The 15,925-nt window shown below is 34.7% G+C and overlaps 2 protein-coding genes across 2 annotated transcripts in view; both read right to left on the bottom strand.

Moving 5' to 3' along the window:
* Positions 1–2,326, bottom strand: part of LOC137658554 (Golgi resident protein GCP60) — a 54,755-nt gene extending 52,429 nt beyond the window's left edge. Inside the window, exon 1 of the mRNA XM_068393439.1 lies at positions 2,106–2,326. Coding sequence (XP_068249540.1) covers positions 2,106–2,313 — 208 coding nt within the window. The 5' untranslated portion in view covers positions 2,314–2,326. The remainder of the gene's footprint in view (positions 1–2,105) is intronic.
* An 8,192-nt stretch (positions 2,327–10,518) lies between these two features.
* Positions 10,519–15,564, bottom strand: LOC137658184 (pupal cuticle protein Edg-84A-like). The gene is made up of 4 exons (XM_068392861.1): positions 15,504–15,564; positions 12,233–12,310; positions 11,606–11,785; positions 10,519–11,417 (listed from the first exon to the last, which is right to left on the bottom strand). The coding sequence occupies exons 1-4, from the start codon at positions 15,507–15,509 to the stop codon at positions 11,349–11,351; spliced, it is 333 nt and encodes a 110-aa protein (XP_068248962.1). The 5' UTR covers positions 15,510–15,564; the 3' UTR covers positions 10,519–11,348.
* Between the last annotated feature and the right edge of the window lie 361 nt (positions 15,565–15,925).

Raw genomic sequence — 15,925 nt, 5'->3', positions numbered from 1 at the left:
CCCTAAAGAGACTAGGGAGAAGAGTAAAAACGATAACGACGTTACTCGTACGCCTGGCAGGCTTGAATGAAACGTTTATCCTCTTTCTCCCTCCGTCTCTATCTCTCTCTCTCTCTTGACTTAGAACCTGAGAGAAGAGCCCAATCATATATATCGTTAAAACATATTATTGTTAAAGGAAAAAACTGAAAAGTTCCTTTATTAGGATCAAAACCATTAAGTTAAGAAAGAATGAACAAAACGCTAGACACGGTTACTCTTACTGCAACGTGAAACCGTGAACATTCTTTCTCTATCGTAACGATAGAGTGCAAGTTGAACGTTCTGAACGTCAACAACTGCAGAGACAAAACAAAACGTTAGTTCAACTTTGAAAACAGTACGAGACTATCAAAGAAATTCTTTCAAACTCTGTGGCGGAAATAGCATAATATGTTAACAGGTAAAACCGAAATGACGGGCTCAATGTTAATTAACTTCGGTACCAAGAAAAGACCGCCTACTATTAGGAAGGTCGAATATAAACAAATATAAAAATTAATTTTAATAAGTTTATAATAAAAGGAAGTTAATCGAAGAGGCCTATAAGAGGCGGAGAGATATAAAATAAATCTATAACTTTTGTTAAGCAAAATTAAGAAAGAGAGTCTATACTCTCTTAGACACCAACACTTCCGTCTAAGGGAAGGGTCGGCCATTGAAAGGTGAACGAGAGTTCATACTCTCTTCGTCACCATAATTAATCAAATTAATTCCAAAAGCTAACTAAGCTAATATAGAAGTTTCCAGTAAAGCGACAGCCGAAATCAAAGAGAAATACTTCACCAAAGTCGTGAAAATACTCCAAGAACATAAGCGTATCCCAGAACGTCTTGCCGGAAGCACGACAGAGGAATAATTGAGGAGGTGTCAACAAGAAGTACTTGAGTACCTGGCCACAGGTGGCGCTGGTAAATACACCCCCTTCTAGTATTGTGATAGCTGGCGTATCCCTCCATAGAATTCTGTCGGGCAACGGAGTTGACAGCTACATGATTATCGGGTAAGTTTAATATTGAAAATTAAATAATTTAAGAACAGTGACAATATTAAAATAAATATTTCCTTTATAAACTACAAAAACTTGAACAAAACAAGAGGAAGAGAAATAGGACAGAATAGTGCCAGAGTGTACCCTCAAGCAAGAGAACTCTAACCCAAGATAGTGGAAGACCATGGTGCAGAGGCTATGTAGTTGGTTAGGTAACCAGTTTATTGCCTGCCAAAATACTTGCCCATCAGGACAACAAGTACCGCTTACCAAAAAAGAGAAATAATAAAATATTGAATTAAAAGCGTAGTGAGCCACGGCGGATCAAAGACCATAAGGTAATAATTAGTGTTAGTTAAATAACCAACATAATCAAGAATACAATAAAATATGGGCGATGATGAAATCGGATAGGAAGGATTCTAGTTTTCTATGCGAGCAGCAGGCTTGGTGACTCAACGATCTACCCACATACCCATTCAGTCATAATTTATCATTTCACACGTCTAAAACTTGAAAACTATGGATTTCTGACAAATATTTTCAAAAAGATTGTTCGAATTCCCTGTAAATATAAAAAGATCACCTATTTTCTTGGAATTATTGTAGCCTTACTAATGTATAGGTATCACTACATAAATTTACTCTTACTTAAACTTATCTCAGAAGGCTTCCACTTGCTCATCATATATAAAGCACACAGGCAAAGTTATACCACAGAAACAAGGACACCCCCACCCCCGTTAGGAAAGTAGGTAAGGGTGCTTTTAGGTTAGGTTAGGGGGGAAAGTTGAGGTTGGTTGATCTCCATTTTTAATCCACAAAGTAGGAACTGGCCACTGATATACAAAGGCTCCCACATTGACAATTATGGACTCATAAATTTACCAGCAGGTGTCCACAATTAATTCTCTACGACCGGTAAAATAGACTTGTGCAGCATCAGGTTATCAAAACGAAATCATGATTGCTTGATAAAGAATAGCATGCATTTTTTTTAGCAATAGCTTTAACCATATGAAGATAACACCTTAAGTAAATTTTAGCTATGAATGCCTAGGACACTTTGGCCTACCTTTGTAAAATTTCAGTGCAATCCGATAGAGCTCCTGCTGTGTAAAGCCCCAGTGGACTTCAACACCATTCTGCATCGGCGTAATTGGTGGTTCTTCTTGAGTAATGCTTTCATGTTCACCATTTTCATGATTTTCTAACACAGTAAGAGCCTCGACACTGGATTCTACTTCAGAAACAGTCGGAACGACGTCCGCCCCACTCGCCATGTTTACATGTCACATCTGGTAACATTTCTCAATGACAAGTAAAATTGTTAGAAAGAAATTCTTATCTATTCAATTACATATAACTAGATAAATATTATCAAAATTATATACATGTATATTTTAAGCATTAATAATGTACTTTTTAAATAAGTAAAAAACAGTTACTATTTAGAAATGTCTGATCACCAAGACTATGCCACGTATTTAATTTATTACATATATACATAATCCTGAAATCAAGTGGTACGCTGTATTTCATTCCTTATGCAGTATTTATCAAACTTTTCTTTTCTTCCATATGAGAGGCTATATATTTTCCAAAAATTACTAGAATTTGTCGCATTAGGCCTAAACAGGGCTTCTCATGTCACTTGTGTCTAAAGTTATGGGTTATTTCATAGCAGGTTGGTGCTCTCATTCATTCAAATGAATATTAATGGCAATTTGGTGACGATAAGTAGTTGAGTTCGGGACTCAAATGTGTTATTAGTCTAATGTTTGTCCCTCAGTACTATATTTAATAATATATTCAATGGATATTATCTTAAAAACATTTAGCTTGTAAAAAAAAAATCTGGATGAATGCTCCATTGAGAAACTTATGATCAACTGTGTTATTACTATATTTGACAATTAAAACTATATGATATTGTAATGATATTTACCTAAAGTAAATATAAAAATATGATATAAATGCAAAAATCAGGCTATAGTGAGATCGGCGTTACAGAGTGGACATGATTCATGGTATGACAATGAAACAATATCCAACAGATTTAGTAGATTTGAGAACAAAGCCCTCAGAAGAATATTGGGAGGTAAATAGCAGGACGGGATTAGAAATGAAACTACAGGAGAGATTACTCGAGTGCCATATGTGGATGAGATCATGATGGGGGGTAGATGGAGATGGTTCGGGCATGCTCTTCGCACTCCCCAAGAGCGATTAGTTCACTAAACTTTTAACTGGACTCCACAAGGCACTAAAACAGTTGGAAGACCCAGGCCTACAAGGATGAGGACTATGAAGCGTTAAGTAGGAGACGATAAATGGAGAAGTACAGTATTGAATGAAAAAACACAAGATAAATCGACTGGCGAAATCTAACCGAGGCCCTTTGTGTCAATAGGCGTAGGAGATGATGAGGAAAGTAAAACTTAAGAAGTAGAAAACATAATAAACAGAGGAGCAAGATTAAAAAGGGGTGTTGCATTTCGAGATAGGATTACTCCCATGCTGATTCAGTTACGTTGGTTACCTATTAATACTAGAATATTTGGTATGTGTATAGTTGGACACAGGAATTCATGGTAGGCTACGACCTTGCTCTGAAGTGCGCCCAGCTACACCTTTACTGCACGGATTATTATTATTATTACTATCCAAGCTACAACCCTAGTTGGAAAAGCAAGATGTTATAAGCCCAGGGGCTCCAACAGAGAAAAATAGCCCAGTGAGGAAAGGAAATAAGGAAATAAATAAATGAAGAGAACAAATTAACAATAAATCATTCTAAAAAAGTAATAACGTCAAAACAGACATGTCACATATAAACTATTAACTACATCAAAAACAAATATGTCTTAAATAAACTATAAAAAGACTCATGTCAGCCTGGTCAACAAAAAAGCATTTGCTCCAACTTTGAACTTTTGAAGTTCTACTGATTCAACTACCCGATTAGGAAGATCATTCCACAACTTGGTAACAGCTGGAATAAAACTTCTAGAGTACTGCGTAGTATTAAGCCTCATGATGGAGAAGGCCTGGCTATTAGAATTAACTGCCTGCCTAGTATTACGAACAGGATAGAATTGTCCAGGGATATCTGAATGTAAAGGATGGTCAGAGTTATGAAAAATCTTATGCAACATGCATAATGAACTAATTGAACGACGGTGCCAGAGATTAATATCTAGATCAGGAATAAGAAATTTAATAGACCGTAAGTTTCTGTCCAACAAATTAAGATGAGAATCAGCAGCTGAACACCAGACAGGAGAACAATACTCAAAACAAGGTAGAATGAAAGAATTAAAACACTTCTTCAGAATAGATTGATCACCGAAAATCTTGAAAGACTTTCTCAATATGCCTATTTTTTGTGCAATTGAAGAAGACACTGACCTTATATGTTTCTCAAAAGTAAATTTGCTGTCGGGAATCACACCTAAAATTTTGAAAGAGTCATACAAATTTAAAGAAACATTATCAATACTGAGATCCGGATGTTGAGGAGCCACCGTCCTTGACCTACTTAGAATCATACTTTGAGTTTTGTTAGGATTCAACTTCATACCCCATAATTTGCACCATGCACTAATTTTAGCTAAATCTCTATTAAGGGATTCACCAACCCCAGATCTACATTCAGGGAATGGAATTGATGCAAAGAGAGTAGCATCATCTGCATATGCAACAAGCTTGTTTTCTAGGCTTTTCCACGCCAAGGGCCACATTACCTGAAATCCCTGATGGCACGGGCCAAATAATAAGATTAATATTAGAATTATAATACCTGGTGCAGTAACTAGGAGAGGGGATTCATTTCTTTTATATAAATGATTTTTTTTTACCACTTGAAGAGTTTACATGCCGTGTCATAAGATTTTTTCCCCCATACTTATTTGTATATGAATATTTTTTTTTCTGAAAAAAAAAATAAAGTAAAAATTAAAAATTCAAAGCTTATACTGTATAGTTCTCTTAATATTTAACTTCAAATCATAGTTAAAGTACATAATATACAAAAAGAGAAAAAAATATATAAACAATTCAGATACTAGTATTTAGTAATAATTTCTAATTATGAGACAAGAAATTAATAGGACCTTTCACAGTTCTATTCCTTTTTAACTTCAAAATACTGTACAATCAAAGTAAATCTACACATATATATATATATATATATATATATATATATATATATATATATATATATATATATATATATATATATATATATATATATATATATATATATATATATATATATCTTTTCTCAAATTCTCAATATAACCGGTCAAGTTTTCCAAAAAAATAAGATGAGGCGTATGTTCCATTATTTCTGTTCAATTCATGACAAGAAGGGAAGTGTGTTAGATTATTCTTGTTTAAGCATTCACTGAAATTAGTTGCAGCATTTTACGGAGAGAATCAACATTTCCTACTAACTGGGAAACATTCTGTAATTTTCCTTGTTGAAGGTTCATGTTTAGAACGTTCAGGTGGGCAGTCAATACTGTTAGAATTGCTTGGGAGCAAGGAAAGTCTTTATCGTGTAGCTGAATTTAGCACTGTTCTGAATGTCTAATATGCCGATTTTATAGAAATGGTAGTAGCATTCAGCCCCCTAACACCTAATATAGTGGCAGGTCACTGTACTCTGTGTTTAGTTTTTCCGGGAATGATATAAATTTTCTATGCCTATGGAAATATTTCCGACTCTGATTAAGTTCACAATACTGACAATACTTGTCATGGCATCATTCATCTGCAATATTTTGATCATAAGGCCTCTTGGTGAATAATGCAATGCAGTATGATGCAATGCACTCCATTTTTCTTTAAAATACCAACTAACCCCACATTACTTCCAACCATAGCTTCCGCACTATCAGTTATAATGCAGGAACACATTTTAAACCCTCCATATTCATTGACCACGGATATGAGGGAAACGTATATATATCAGAACCTCTGCTATCATCATTCAATGACTGCATCTTGACAAGTTCTTCGTGTACCACAAAATCTTCGCCAATGGTGCCGGCAAATACGAGTAACTGACTTGTGTCACTTACATCAGTGCTGTCATCTAAATCCAGTACACTTTCAAATTTTTTTACTACCAGGTACATTTTCTTCTGCAAACTCTTGTGCTATTTTACTGCACACTGCTTTATTAATTCTCCACCCATAAATGATTTTCTATTTTTTATAAGCAAAAAGTAAGTTCTTATAAAGCAGTAAGACTAGCTGTTTGTGGTTTTCAGAGATTATGTAGCCCATGATTTTGCTGTTGATGTTTGCCCATCAAGATATTCAATATACCACTTCGTGATTTTCCCGCAATTGAGCATACTTTTCTTTGTGCGATGTCTCACAATGCCTTCGAACATATTCCTTAAGAACAGTACATATTTGATGCCACACAATATTCTTCTTCCCACTTCATATCATATGCTCTGTTCATATCAGAGCACTTTCTTTTCTTACTTTGACTCAATATGGAAAGACGTTATGAACAATAGTGCTTAACTGCAAAACAGAGGCAAGCTGAAAACTATTCGAAACAGCAGGGACTTCATCCCCATTCTATTCACGGGGTTTTCATTAACCTTGTTACATTTATATTTGTTATTATTATTATTATTATTATTATTATTATTATTATTATTATCATTACTATTCTATCTACCGTCAAAAGTAAAATAAACATTGGTATTGAACGCATGGTTTGGATGGAGAGAGAGAGAGAGAGAGAGAGAGAGAGAGAGAGAGAGAGAGAGAGAGAGAGAGAGAGAGAGAGAGAGAGTACTGAAATTCTACTGAAATGTGTGATTTTAATTTTATTTCATTATTTATCATTTTTTTTTTATTTTGTTAGTATTCAGAAGGGATCATTATTTAGGTTCAGTAAGGTTTCGACACATTAAATCATACTGCATAATTAGGTCAGTGTTGTAGGGCCACAAAAATTCCCTCGCATGGCCCGCGGGCCTGCAGTTGGAACACCCTGCCCTACACTAACTATTTGGCTACTCGCTGTGAAGTAAGAGTGTCACAGGGTGCACTTCTTTGGAGCAAGGTGTACCAGGGACTCCTGTATCCAACTGTACATTGGCTCATCGTGTTGATTTGACGAGTATAGAGTAGACCTACACTGTATTATCATACAAATGCTTAAAGAATGTACCTGACAAACATATCTCGTGGGTCCTGCAGAACTCTGAAGCATTTATGTCTACCAGAAAAAGTCTTGAAAACATTTCTATCACATAATAAGCACAAGTAAATTGAAAAATATTACAACTATCATTGTTTATTACAAGTTAAGATGCAAACCTAGCTGGAAAAGCCAAATGCTACACGGGTCCCCAATAGGAAAAGAAGCCCAGTTCGGAAAAGAGGCAGAGAAATAGAGAAGTAACAATGCTACAACAAATTATTCTACTTACTTAGCTAAAGTAACTATAAAATGAGACTTGTGTCAACCTACATATCCAAAAAGCGTTAGCACCAAGTTTGTACTTATGACATGCCACCAATTAAAGCCTCTGGAATACTGTTTAGACTAAACTTTACTAAATGAAGTGCAAAACTTTTAGGCCTATAGGCTAACTAACTACATGCCCTGTGTTATATAGTTTATGTATACGCTGAGAGGATCGGATTGCAATTGAATGACGATACAAGAGATTAATATCCACGTCAAAGATAAGGAATTTTATGGACCTCAAGTTTCTGTCCAACAATTTGTTCTGCATATCAGCTATTGAAAACCAAGGAGGAAGAGCCTTATACAAAACTCGGCAGTATAGAAAACATACAACTATTCAAAAGGTAACAAAGTTACTAAAGATCTTAGAATATTTTCTAATATACAGATTTTTATGCAAATGAGGACGAGACACAAATTATGTTTCTCAAAGTGAATTCGCAAGAAACCAATCAAGAATTTTAATTCAGCTGTATTCAGATAAATATACATTGCCAATGAAAAGTTCTGGACAGGGAACATGTATGTTCAAAGCCTAAGCCTACTAATAACCAAGCTTTCAGTTTTGTGAATGTTTAACTTCCTTCCCCGAAATCTACATTGATTTTACACTAGATCTCTTTTAAAACTCACCACCCTAGGAAAGGGTGCCGATGCAATGATAGTAATATAAAGTACTCTACATAAGCAGCGAGCTTGTTTTAAAGGTAATAATGCTGATGTGTATATAATGTGAAAAGTAAGTACACAAAACACTACCCTTAGAGACACCAGAGATTATATTCATAAAGTTACTGTGGTGCCCCTTAAAAACTTCTTCATGAAACTTACTGGTTACAAATTCGATAGTATTACTAAGGAAACATATGTTAGCACTTGAACTGTTTAAGTTTGAAAACAAGAGTTTCATGATTTACAAAGCTAAAAGCAACACTAAAGTCAAGATCAATCCCATGGATTTGTTGAACTGAATCAAGTAATTTCAGTACATGACTGAAAAATACGATTTGAACATTTCATACACCAATTAATGCCCTTTCGTAAGATAAAATGTAAACTCGGGATCAAATGATTAGGAAGTATTCGTAATTTGGTGGCGATCGACAAGGCTAGGGCTACTTACAAATACATTTTCGGGAATGAGTAGCATTACTGATTCTACAAATATTGATAAAAAGGATAGAAAAGACTTTAGGTATGGTAAGTAGCTCTTCTAGGAGAAGGACATTCCAAAATCAAATCATTGCTCTCTGGTCTTGGATAGTGCCATAGCATCTGTACCACGGTCTTTCACTGTCTTTGGGCTAGAGTTCTCTTGCCTGAGGGTACACTCGGGCACACTATTCTATGTTATTTCTCTTCCTCTTTTTTTAAAGTTTTTTTTTTTTTTTTTAGTTTATATGTGAAATATTTATTTTTATGCTGTTACTGCTCTAAAGGTACTTTATTTTGATTGTTAGTTACTTTTCTTGTAGTTTCCTTACTTCCTTTTCTCACTGGGCTATTTTCCGTGTTGGAGCCCTTGGGCTTGTAGCATTCTGCTTTTCCAACTAGGGTTGTAGCTTAGAAAGTAATAATAATAATAATAATAATAATAATAATAATAATAATAATAATAATAATAATAATAATAATAACAACATGAAACTGAAAATCGTAACGAAAAGCAAATGAAAAATACCAATTGGTCTACATCCTAAATATCAATAATCAAGTAGATTCATAACTTTACAGGAGCCAAACCAAAATATGAAATGGATTTCTCATTGTCCCTTCTGTCATACATCTGCGAAAATGAGTTGTTTTCCCTTTTTTGATAGTGAGTGACTGAAGCAGCTAGTTTAAGAAAATGATGAATTAATAATCTAAACACATAATCGAGGAAAGCCCTTGCGTCATTTGTGCATTTTAGTCAAAATTCTATTAATAAGGGTTTAATTTCTGACGACATATGGAATGAAGAGAGAAAGATGCTTGTCATAAAGTTAAGCCATTGGAGGGACTGGAAATATTAATGATACTGTAGACTCTTTAGTCATGGTAAGCAGATCTTCTAGGAGAAGGACACTCCAAAATATAACCATTGTTCTCTAGTCTTGGGTAGTGTTATAGCCTCTGTTACATGGTCTTCCAGTGTCTTGAGTTAAGGGTTCTCTTGCTTGAGGGTACACTTATGCACACCTTTCTATCTGTTTCTTTATTTCCTTTCCTCACTGGCTTATTGTCACAGTTGGGGCCCTTGGGCTTATAATATCCTGCTTTTCTAACTAGGGTTGTAGCTTAGCTAGTTATAATAATAATGAGGTCAGGTAAAGATATCAATGAACGAAGGAAATCGATGGGAAAGAAGAATTAAACACGCTTATCCACAGTTTTTTTTTTAATCTCATAATTTAGTGACTCTCTCTCTCTCTCTCTCTCTCTCTCTCTCTCTCTCTCTCTCTCTCTCTCAAAAGAAAAAAAAATAAAATCTAGGATTTCGTTAGCATGTCTGTGAATGTGAATGGTTCAATGTGTGCAGTCTTTATTGTCACTAGCAATTAAATAAGTTGATAAAATCATCCTATAAAAGCTAAAAGTTGACATAAAAAAGCTTATAAGTACACATACAGTAGAACTCATATATTGTAGGTGTTCGATACGTTTCTAGAAATGCTGTACTAATCTTAACATCTTTGAGCTATCAAGGAATTTAGGACTATATTATTTCCATTTTATCATTCACCATTGTCGACTGAAGCTCTAGGTACTAGCACAATTTTTACATTCTAATTCTATAGGCCAGCCTTGTTTGTTTTAGATTATTTTACCTCTCGTAAGACATGGGTTCTAGCGTTGATAGCCCGTAAACCTTCTTTGTAAAAGGTAGCCTACTGGTAAGGATCGTATAATAAAACAAAATCCAATATTTTTCATAGATTTTAGTCGATAACTGCCACTTCAATTGCGTTTGGTTTTAAAGGAATGAATGAAATAATAGATGCTGAATGAAATCTGTTTATTTGTACTGCCACACGTCAGCAAATAGAAGCCCACACAGTTAGGAACAATACACACGAACAAGTGAACAAATTTAACGCCAGATGACAGTGGAAATCTCTAATCACTGATCCAGACTAACAAAGTTTGAATATAAGAATATCCACGACTAATCCTACAATAAATTCAACAACAGATGTTAGTGAAATTCAACACACTCTGAATACCAAATATAAAAAGTTGGTGATCTAATTAACATAATATAGGCTTTATAAATTCCAGCTTAAAGTTATAGGAAGAAATTGTATTGGCATATTTATGCATAAAAAGCTTGTTTCTTGCTTCTTGTAGGCCTATGGCTGCGTTAAGAATGACCCCAAACCAAGCCAATAGTGCACAATTTGTTTAATGATCTCAGTTATTTGTGGGATTTAATGTACATTATTTACACGTTGAAAGGTTAGTTAACCACAATAAAGCACACTCTCGGAATTCTGATAAGAAATCATGATTTTCTAGAGTAAAACTAAATGTTCAAAATACAAAAAAAAAAAAAAAAAAAAAAAAAAAAAAAAAAAAAAAAAATCCCAAACTGATTGCCCAAGTCAACTTTTAAGCCCTCAAAACAACAGATTGCAGATGTATAAACATGAACAGTTAGTTAATTTATTGAAAGGATTAACTAGAGCATATGTTTTTTAGTTAAACATCCGATCGACGAAGCCAAAAGAATAAGAAATGTAGAGTGTAAGAATCCACAGTCTAGACCTCATTGGTCTAGGCAGAATTTATGCCTATGGATGACTCGGCCTAGACAGAGAACCGTTACAGACATTACTGGAACTGTGGCTGAGGTTCAGGGATTTTCACTACGATGTCAGTGGGTTCTTCACGAATTTGGGTCTGGAATTAGAGAATCAAACCATTTAGGGACACAACATCATAATAGGCATAGCTTATTCCATAACACCTAAATAGGATTGGATGCTAATTCTTCACCAAGATAAAAGAATTACAAGCATTTGTAGACATTTAAGTAATTCAACAAGACCTTCTCCAAAAGCAACATACTTTCATCAAATATAACTCACCTGGAAGCCGTTGATAGCGTCAGCAGTGTAAGAAATAATATAACGGATACCGTTTGCCGCTACCCAGGTGTACTCTCCTTGAACGTTGCCATTTTCATCTTGGGACTCCTGTCTGGTTGTGTAAACCGTGTTTAAGTCGTCGTTGACGGCCAGGCTGAAGTCAAAAGGCTCAATAGATTCCTGGCGAGATCAGAAAAGGAATTTTAAAACGAAATATAGGTGTTTGAGGAAACCACAAAATGGCCAACAAAACGAGGCCATGTCTGAAATAGAGTAGAAGTCTCAAGTATGTAAAATTAGGCTTCAGCTTTAAAAGTAGTGGTAGTATAGAAAAGAAAAAAAAACGAAGTCTGGTAAAGCAAGAAGACAGTTAAGACTGAAAATAAATGCCCTTCCGGTATAAGAATATAGGTAAACAATTTTTAGAACTCTTGCTTTAGATTATAACATGAAGATCAAGAAGAAAATTAGTGCAACAAATTACGTTGATTAAAGGAAATACAAACGAAAATTTTCGTCGCCGTAATTACAAGAGTTGAACTAAAACAAGAAATCGGGTTTAATTTTTCCACCGACCAACAAGCAAATTCTTCGTCTGAACTCTGATACAGATATTTAAATACTTGCCTCATCTAAAGCAGCATCTCGTTCTCCGAGTTGGGGGGCGCAGAGGGCTACGCCCAAAAGACACATCAAAACCAGGGTCTGAAAGAGGAACAATAGAATTACTTTAATTTGGTTAACTTGAATGATGATGTATAATCACATAATTTTATCCCCGAACACACACACACACACACACACACACACATATATATATATATATATATATATATATGGGAAACTGGTATGAATTGATTGTTTAACAGTGATAACAAATTAATTTGTTTTATTCAAAACCTTTATTTATTCGTCTCTCATTTTCCTTCCAAATGTAGTTTTCGAAATACGGATGTAGAAATTATAACTAGTGTAAATAATACCAAATTATTTTTTTCAAGTGTTTTTGTCGTGGTGAGAGTATCCTCTATACAGTGTAATTTTCATTAGCCAATGGCTAACCAATTATAGCAACCGTTCCAAGAATGCCTTGAAATCAAAGACAATACACTGAAATTTCTGGATTTTCAAGTTGGTGACTGGTGGAGCGGGAGTTGGTGGTGTGTGTGTTCTCACCGAAAGTATTTTCCCTAATATTTTGTGGTTACTTAAAGTTTATTTCCGTGTATCAAGCCTCGAATTATTGGATAAACGCTGTTTTACGAAGGATCAGTTTTCCCTGTTGTCAAAGTGATTCACGGTAAGCTTAATTGACGATTTTCATTTCAGTTAGATCTGTTTATAGTAGATAACTCTGTCTCTGTTAGGTGCATGGTATTGGTATGGGGGACATGATGCCATGTTACACATTTCTCAGAGTGACAAGACAGTTTAATGAAACCCAGTTATTGATAGTAGCCTACATTAAAAATCCATATACTGTAGTACTATGCCTAGGCAGTAGCCTACAATCTCTTTTTCTCTTCATGGTCCAACGTGTGTTTATTACTGTATTTTTTGTAATGTGTTTTTATTTCAATTTGATGGAATTCTATCTGTTCTTTCCTTTTTGTATAAGTTTCAAACGATTCTTTCAGTAATTAGGAGTATTAGAGAGGTTACCAGAATTTTAAACCATTGATTTTCGGCGTAGACATGATAGAAAAAAGTTAATTATAGGGTTTCATCCTAACCTAAGTTACCTAACCTAACTTAGGCGCCAGGTCTCACTAAACGTCCTCTAATCACACAATTTTTAAAACTTTGAACCAGGTTAGGCTTGTTGCTTATCCAAAGCACCAATGCACCCATAAGGACGAACTACTAATAAAAGAATACCAACTACTATACTCTGAAAATAATGTTGCATTTTATCTATTTTCCGTTCATGTTTAGGAAAGTTGAACAGACAGCTCATCTGTTATGGGAAAGAAATCTGTTGGAGGTTTGCGATGTATATAATAAGATATCGGATTAACGGCAATTTTTGAGGGGTTTCAATATGATTTTCGTATTGAGTATATAAAAAGTCTTAGCGATAGTAGAACAGAAATACCATAGTATAGAAGAACTCGGACATCGCTATTGAAATCGTTTATAGTTTCATTCCACATAACAGTGAAATAATTTTGACATTTTGTTTAAGTTTTTGATAATGAAAATTCACGTAGGCTATACAGTATATGATAGTTTCAGTGCACTTGATTACGATCACTTATAAAGGTTTTCAAATAATCTCATATATTAATATTGACTGCATTCGACTTTGCAACAGTCTATAGAACCTATAATCATTTTTTTTTAATGAGGCTCATTTGCACTGACTCGCAGTGATGCCATTTTACTTCGGAAAAGTTTCCAGCTATCTGATTGGTTAGAATTATCTTGTCCAACCAATCAGCGAGCAGGAAACTTTTCCTGAGCTAAAAGGGCCCCCCTGCGAGTCCTTGGAAATCTGTCTCACTAAAAAGAATTGACTATAGTCACAGTCATATTCATAGCATTACACACCGTCAGATCATGTGTCGTTTCGAGATAGGACAGAAAAAAGGGGTCATAAGTTCTCTACTTTCGCTGGAAGACACCGGGCGCCCTTGAACGATCTGGCAAAGCGTGGGTTCGTTTGGGGTTAAATAACTTCCATCGTTTCTCATCCTTTTTTTTTTTTCTTCATTTTAAAGACCGTTACGCGGTACCAGAAATATTTTGTTTACGTCTGTGGAAAATACGTCTTCTGGCTAAAGGTTTTTTTTTTTTTTTTTTTTTTTTTTTTTTTTTTTTAGTTAAAGAGTGAACGTCTAAGTTTGTTTTCTTGTTAAAGAATGAATGTTCAAGTTAATTTTGTTTCCATGTTAAAGCATTAACGTTTAAGTTTTTTCTTTTCCTGTTAAAGAATGAACGTTTCAAGTTTTTTTGTTTTCTTGTTAAAGAATGAATGTCTAAGTTAATTTTGTTTTCATGTTAAAGCATAAACGTTTAAGTTTTTTGTTTTCCTGTTAAAAAAATGAACGTCTAAGTTTTTTGTTTTCTTGTTAAAGAATGAATGTACGAGTTTTTTTTTTCTTGTTCAAAAATGAACGTCTAAGGTTTTTTGTTTGCTTATCAAAGAAGGAATGTACGAGTTTTTTTTTTCTCTTCGTTAAAGAATGAACGTATGCGTTATTTGCCAACAACATTATTTCTCTCTTTTGCATTTTCTTATGGTAATCAGATAAGAAAATCAAAAGAAAAATATACAGGAATTAGGATTTATAGCTAGGCGTCTTCACTTTTAAAACAAAGAAAAGTTGTACCTTGCAGTTATGGTTTATTATAAGCTTTTATAATACCATTTATGCAAAGGAAGGAAAAGTTTCCTACCCAAAGCTTCTCTGCTGATATAAAAAAGAAATTGGGAAGCTGGACGACTGAATATAAAACTGAGATTTCAAAATCTTGAATTATTCTTTACGTAAATTTCGATGAATCTGGGTAAGGTATCAGTAACCAGTTTTTAAAAATAGATTGATTTGAAATTAATAATAATTCATAAAATATAGTTGGTCTTCTAATTGATGATTAAAGGAGCTAGAAAATTCTTCAAGTAACCCATTTTTTATTTTATTTTGAGAACCACACAAAGAATATCGCTGAGATTAATTATTTATATGTACTTAGTCTGTCTGTATAGATTGCCTTACCTTGTGTAAGACCCGGGCTCTTGATGTACTTAGTGTCCCATACCTAAAATTTCTTACACTTGTCCTTAGATTTAAACCAGCAAAGACCCATTTCTTTGGTATTGCTAAAAGTACAGATACCACAGGTTTTCCCTTTGAAGTTTTCGAGGTGCACAAGTTAAATTGTATGCTTAACTTACCTTCATTTTGTTATCGAAGTCGTTGCCCAATAGAGAGCTCGAGGGACACTGAACATCCTTGCATGATTGGCCGTCCTTATATACAGTATGTACAGGGTCACAGGCACAGCCATGTTGGGAAAAGGAACCCCCCTCCAGGCCCCCCCCCCCTCTCTCTCTCTCTCTCTCTCTCTCTCTCTCTCTCTCTCTCTCTCTCTCTCTCGAAATTTTCTTTGAAGGACACGCTAGCTCGACTCGACAGGATAATAACCTGCCATTCCTACACAGAAACTCGTTCCAATGAGGGGCATATATTTACACGAAACCTACCAACCTACTTCTGGAACAAGGACGAGCGTAGATGTTCACGAATGTTCCTAGTCTCAGGCACATGATCAAACAGTTATAAAAACCTGTTTGGAGCGAAGACGACCTAAGATTTG

Source organism: Palaemon carinicauda, chromosome 19, assembly GCF_036898095.1.
Source record: "Palaemon carinicauda isolate YSFRI2023 chromosome 19, ASM3689809v2, whole genome shotgun sequence".
NCBI lineage: Eukaryota > Metazoa > Arthropoda > Malacostraca > Decapoda > Palaemonidae > Palaemon > Palaemon carinicauda.
The sequence above is the reverse complement of the archived record's forward strand: the minus strand, read 5'-3'. Positions and strand labels throughout refer to the sequence as shown.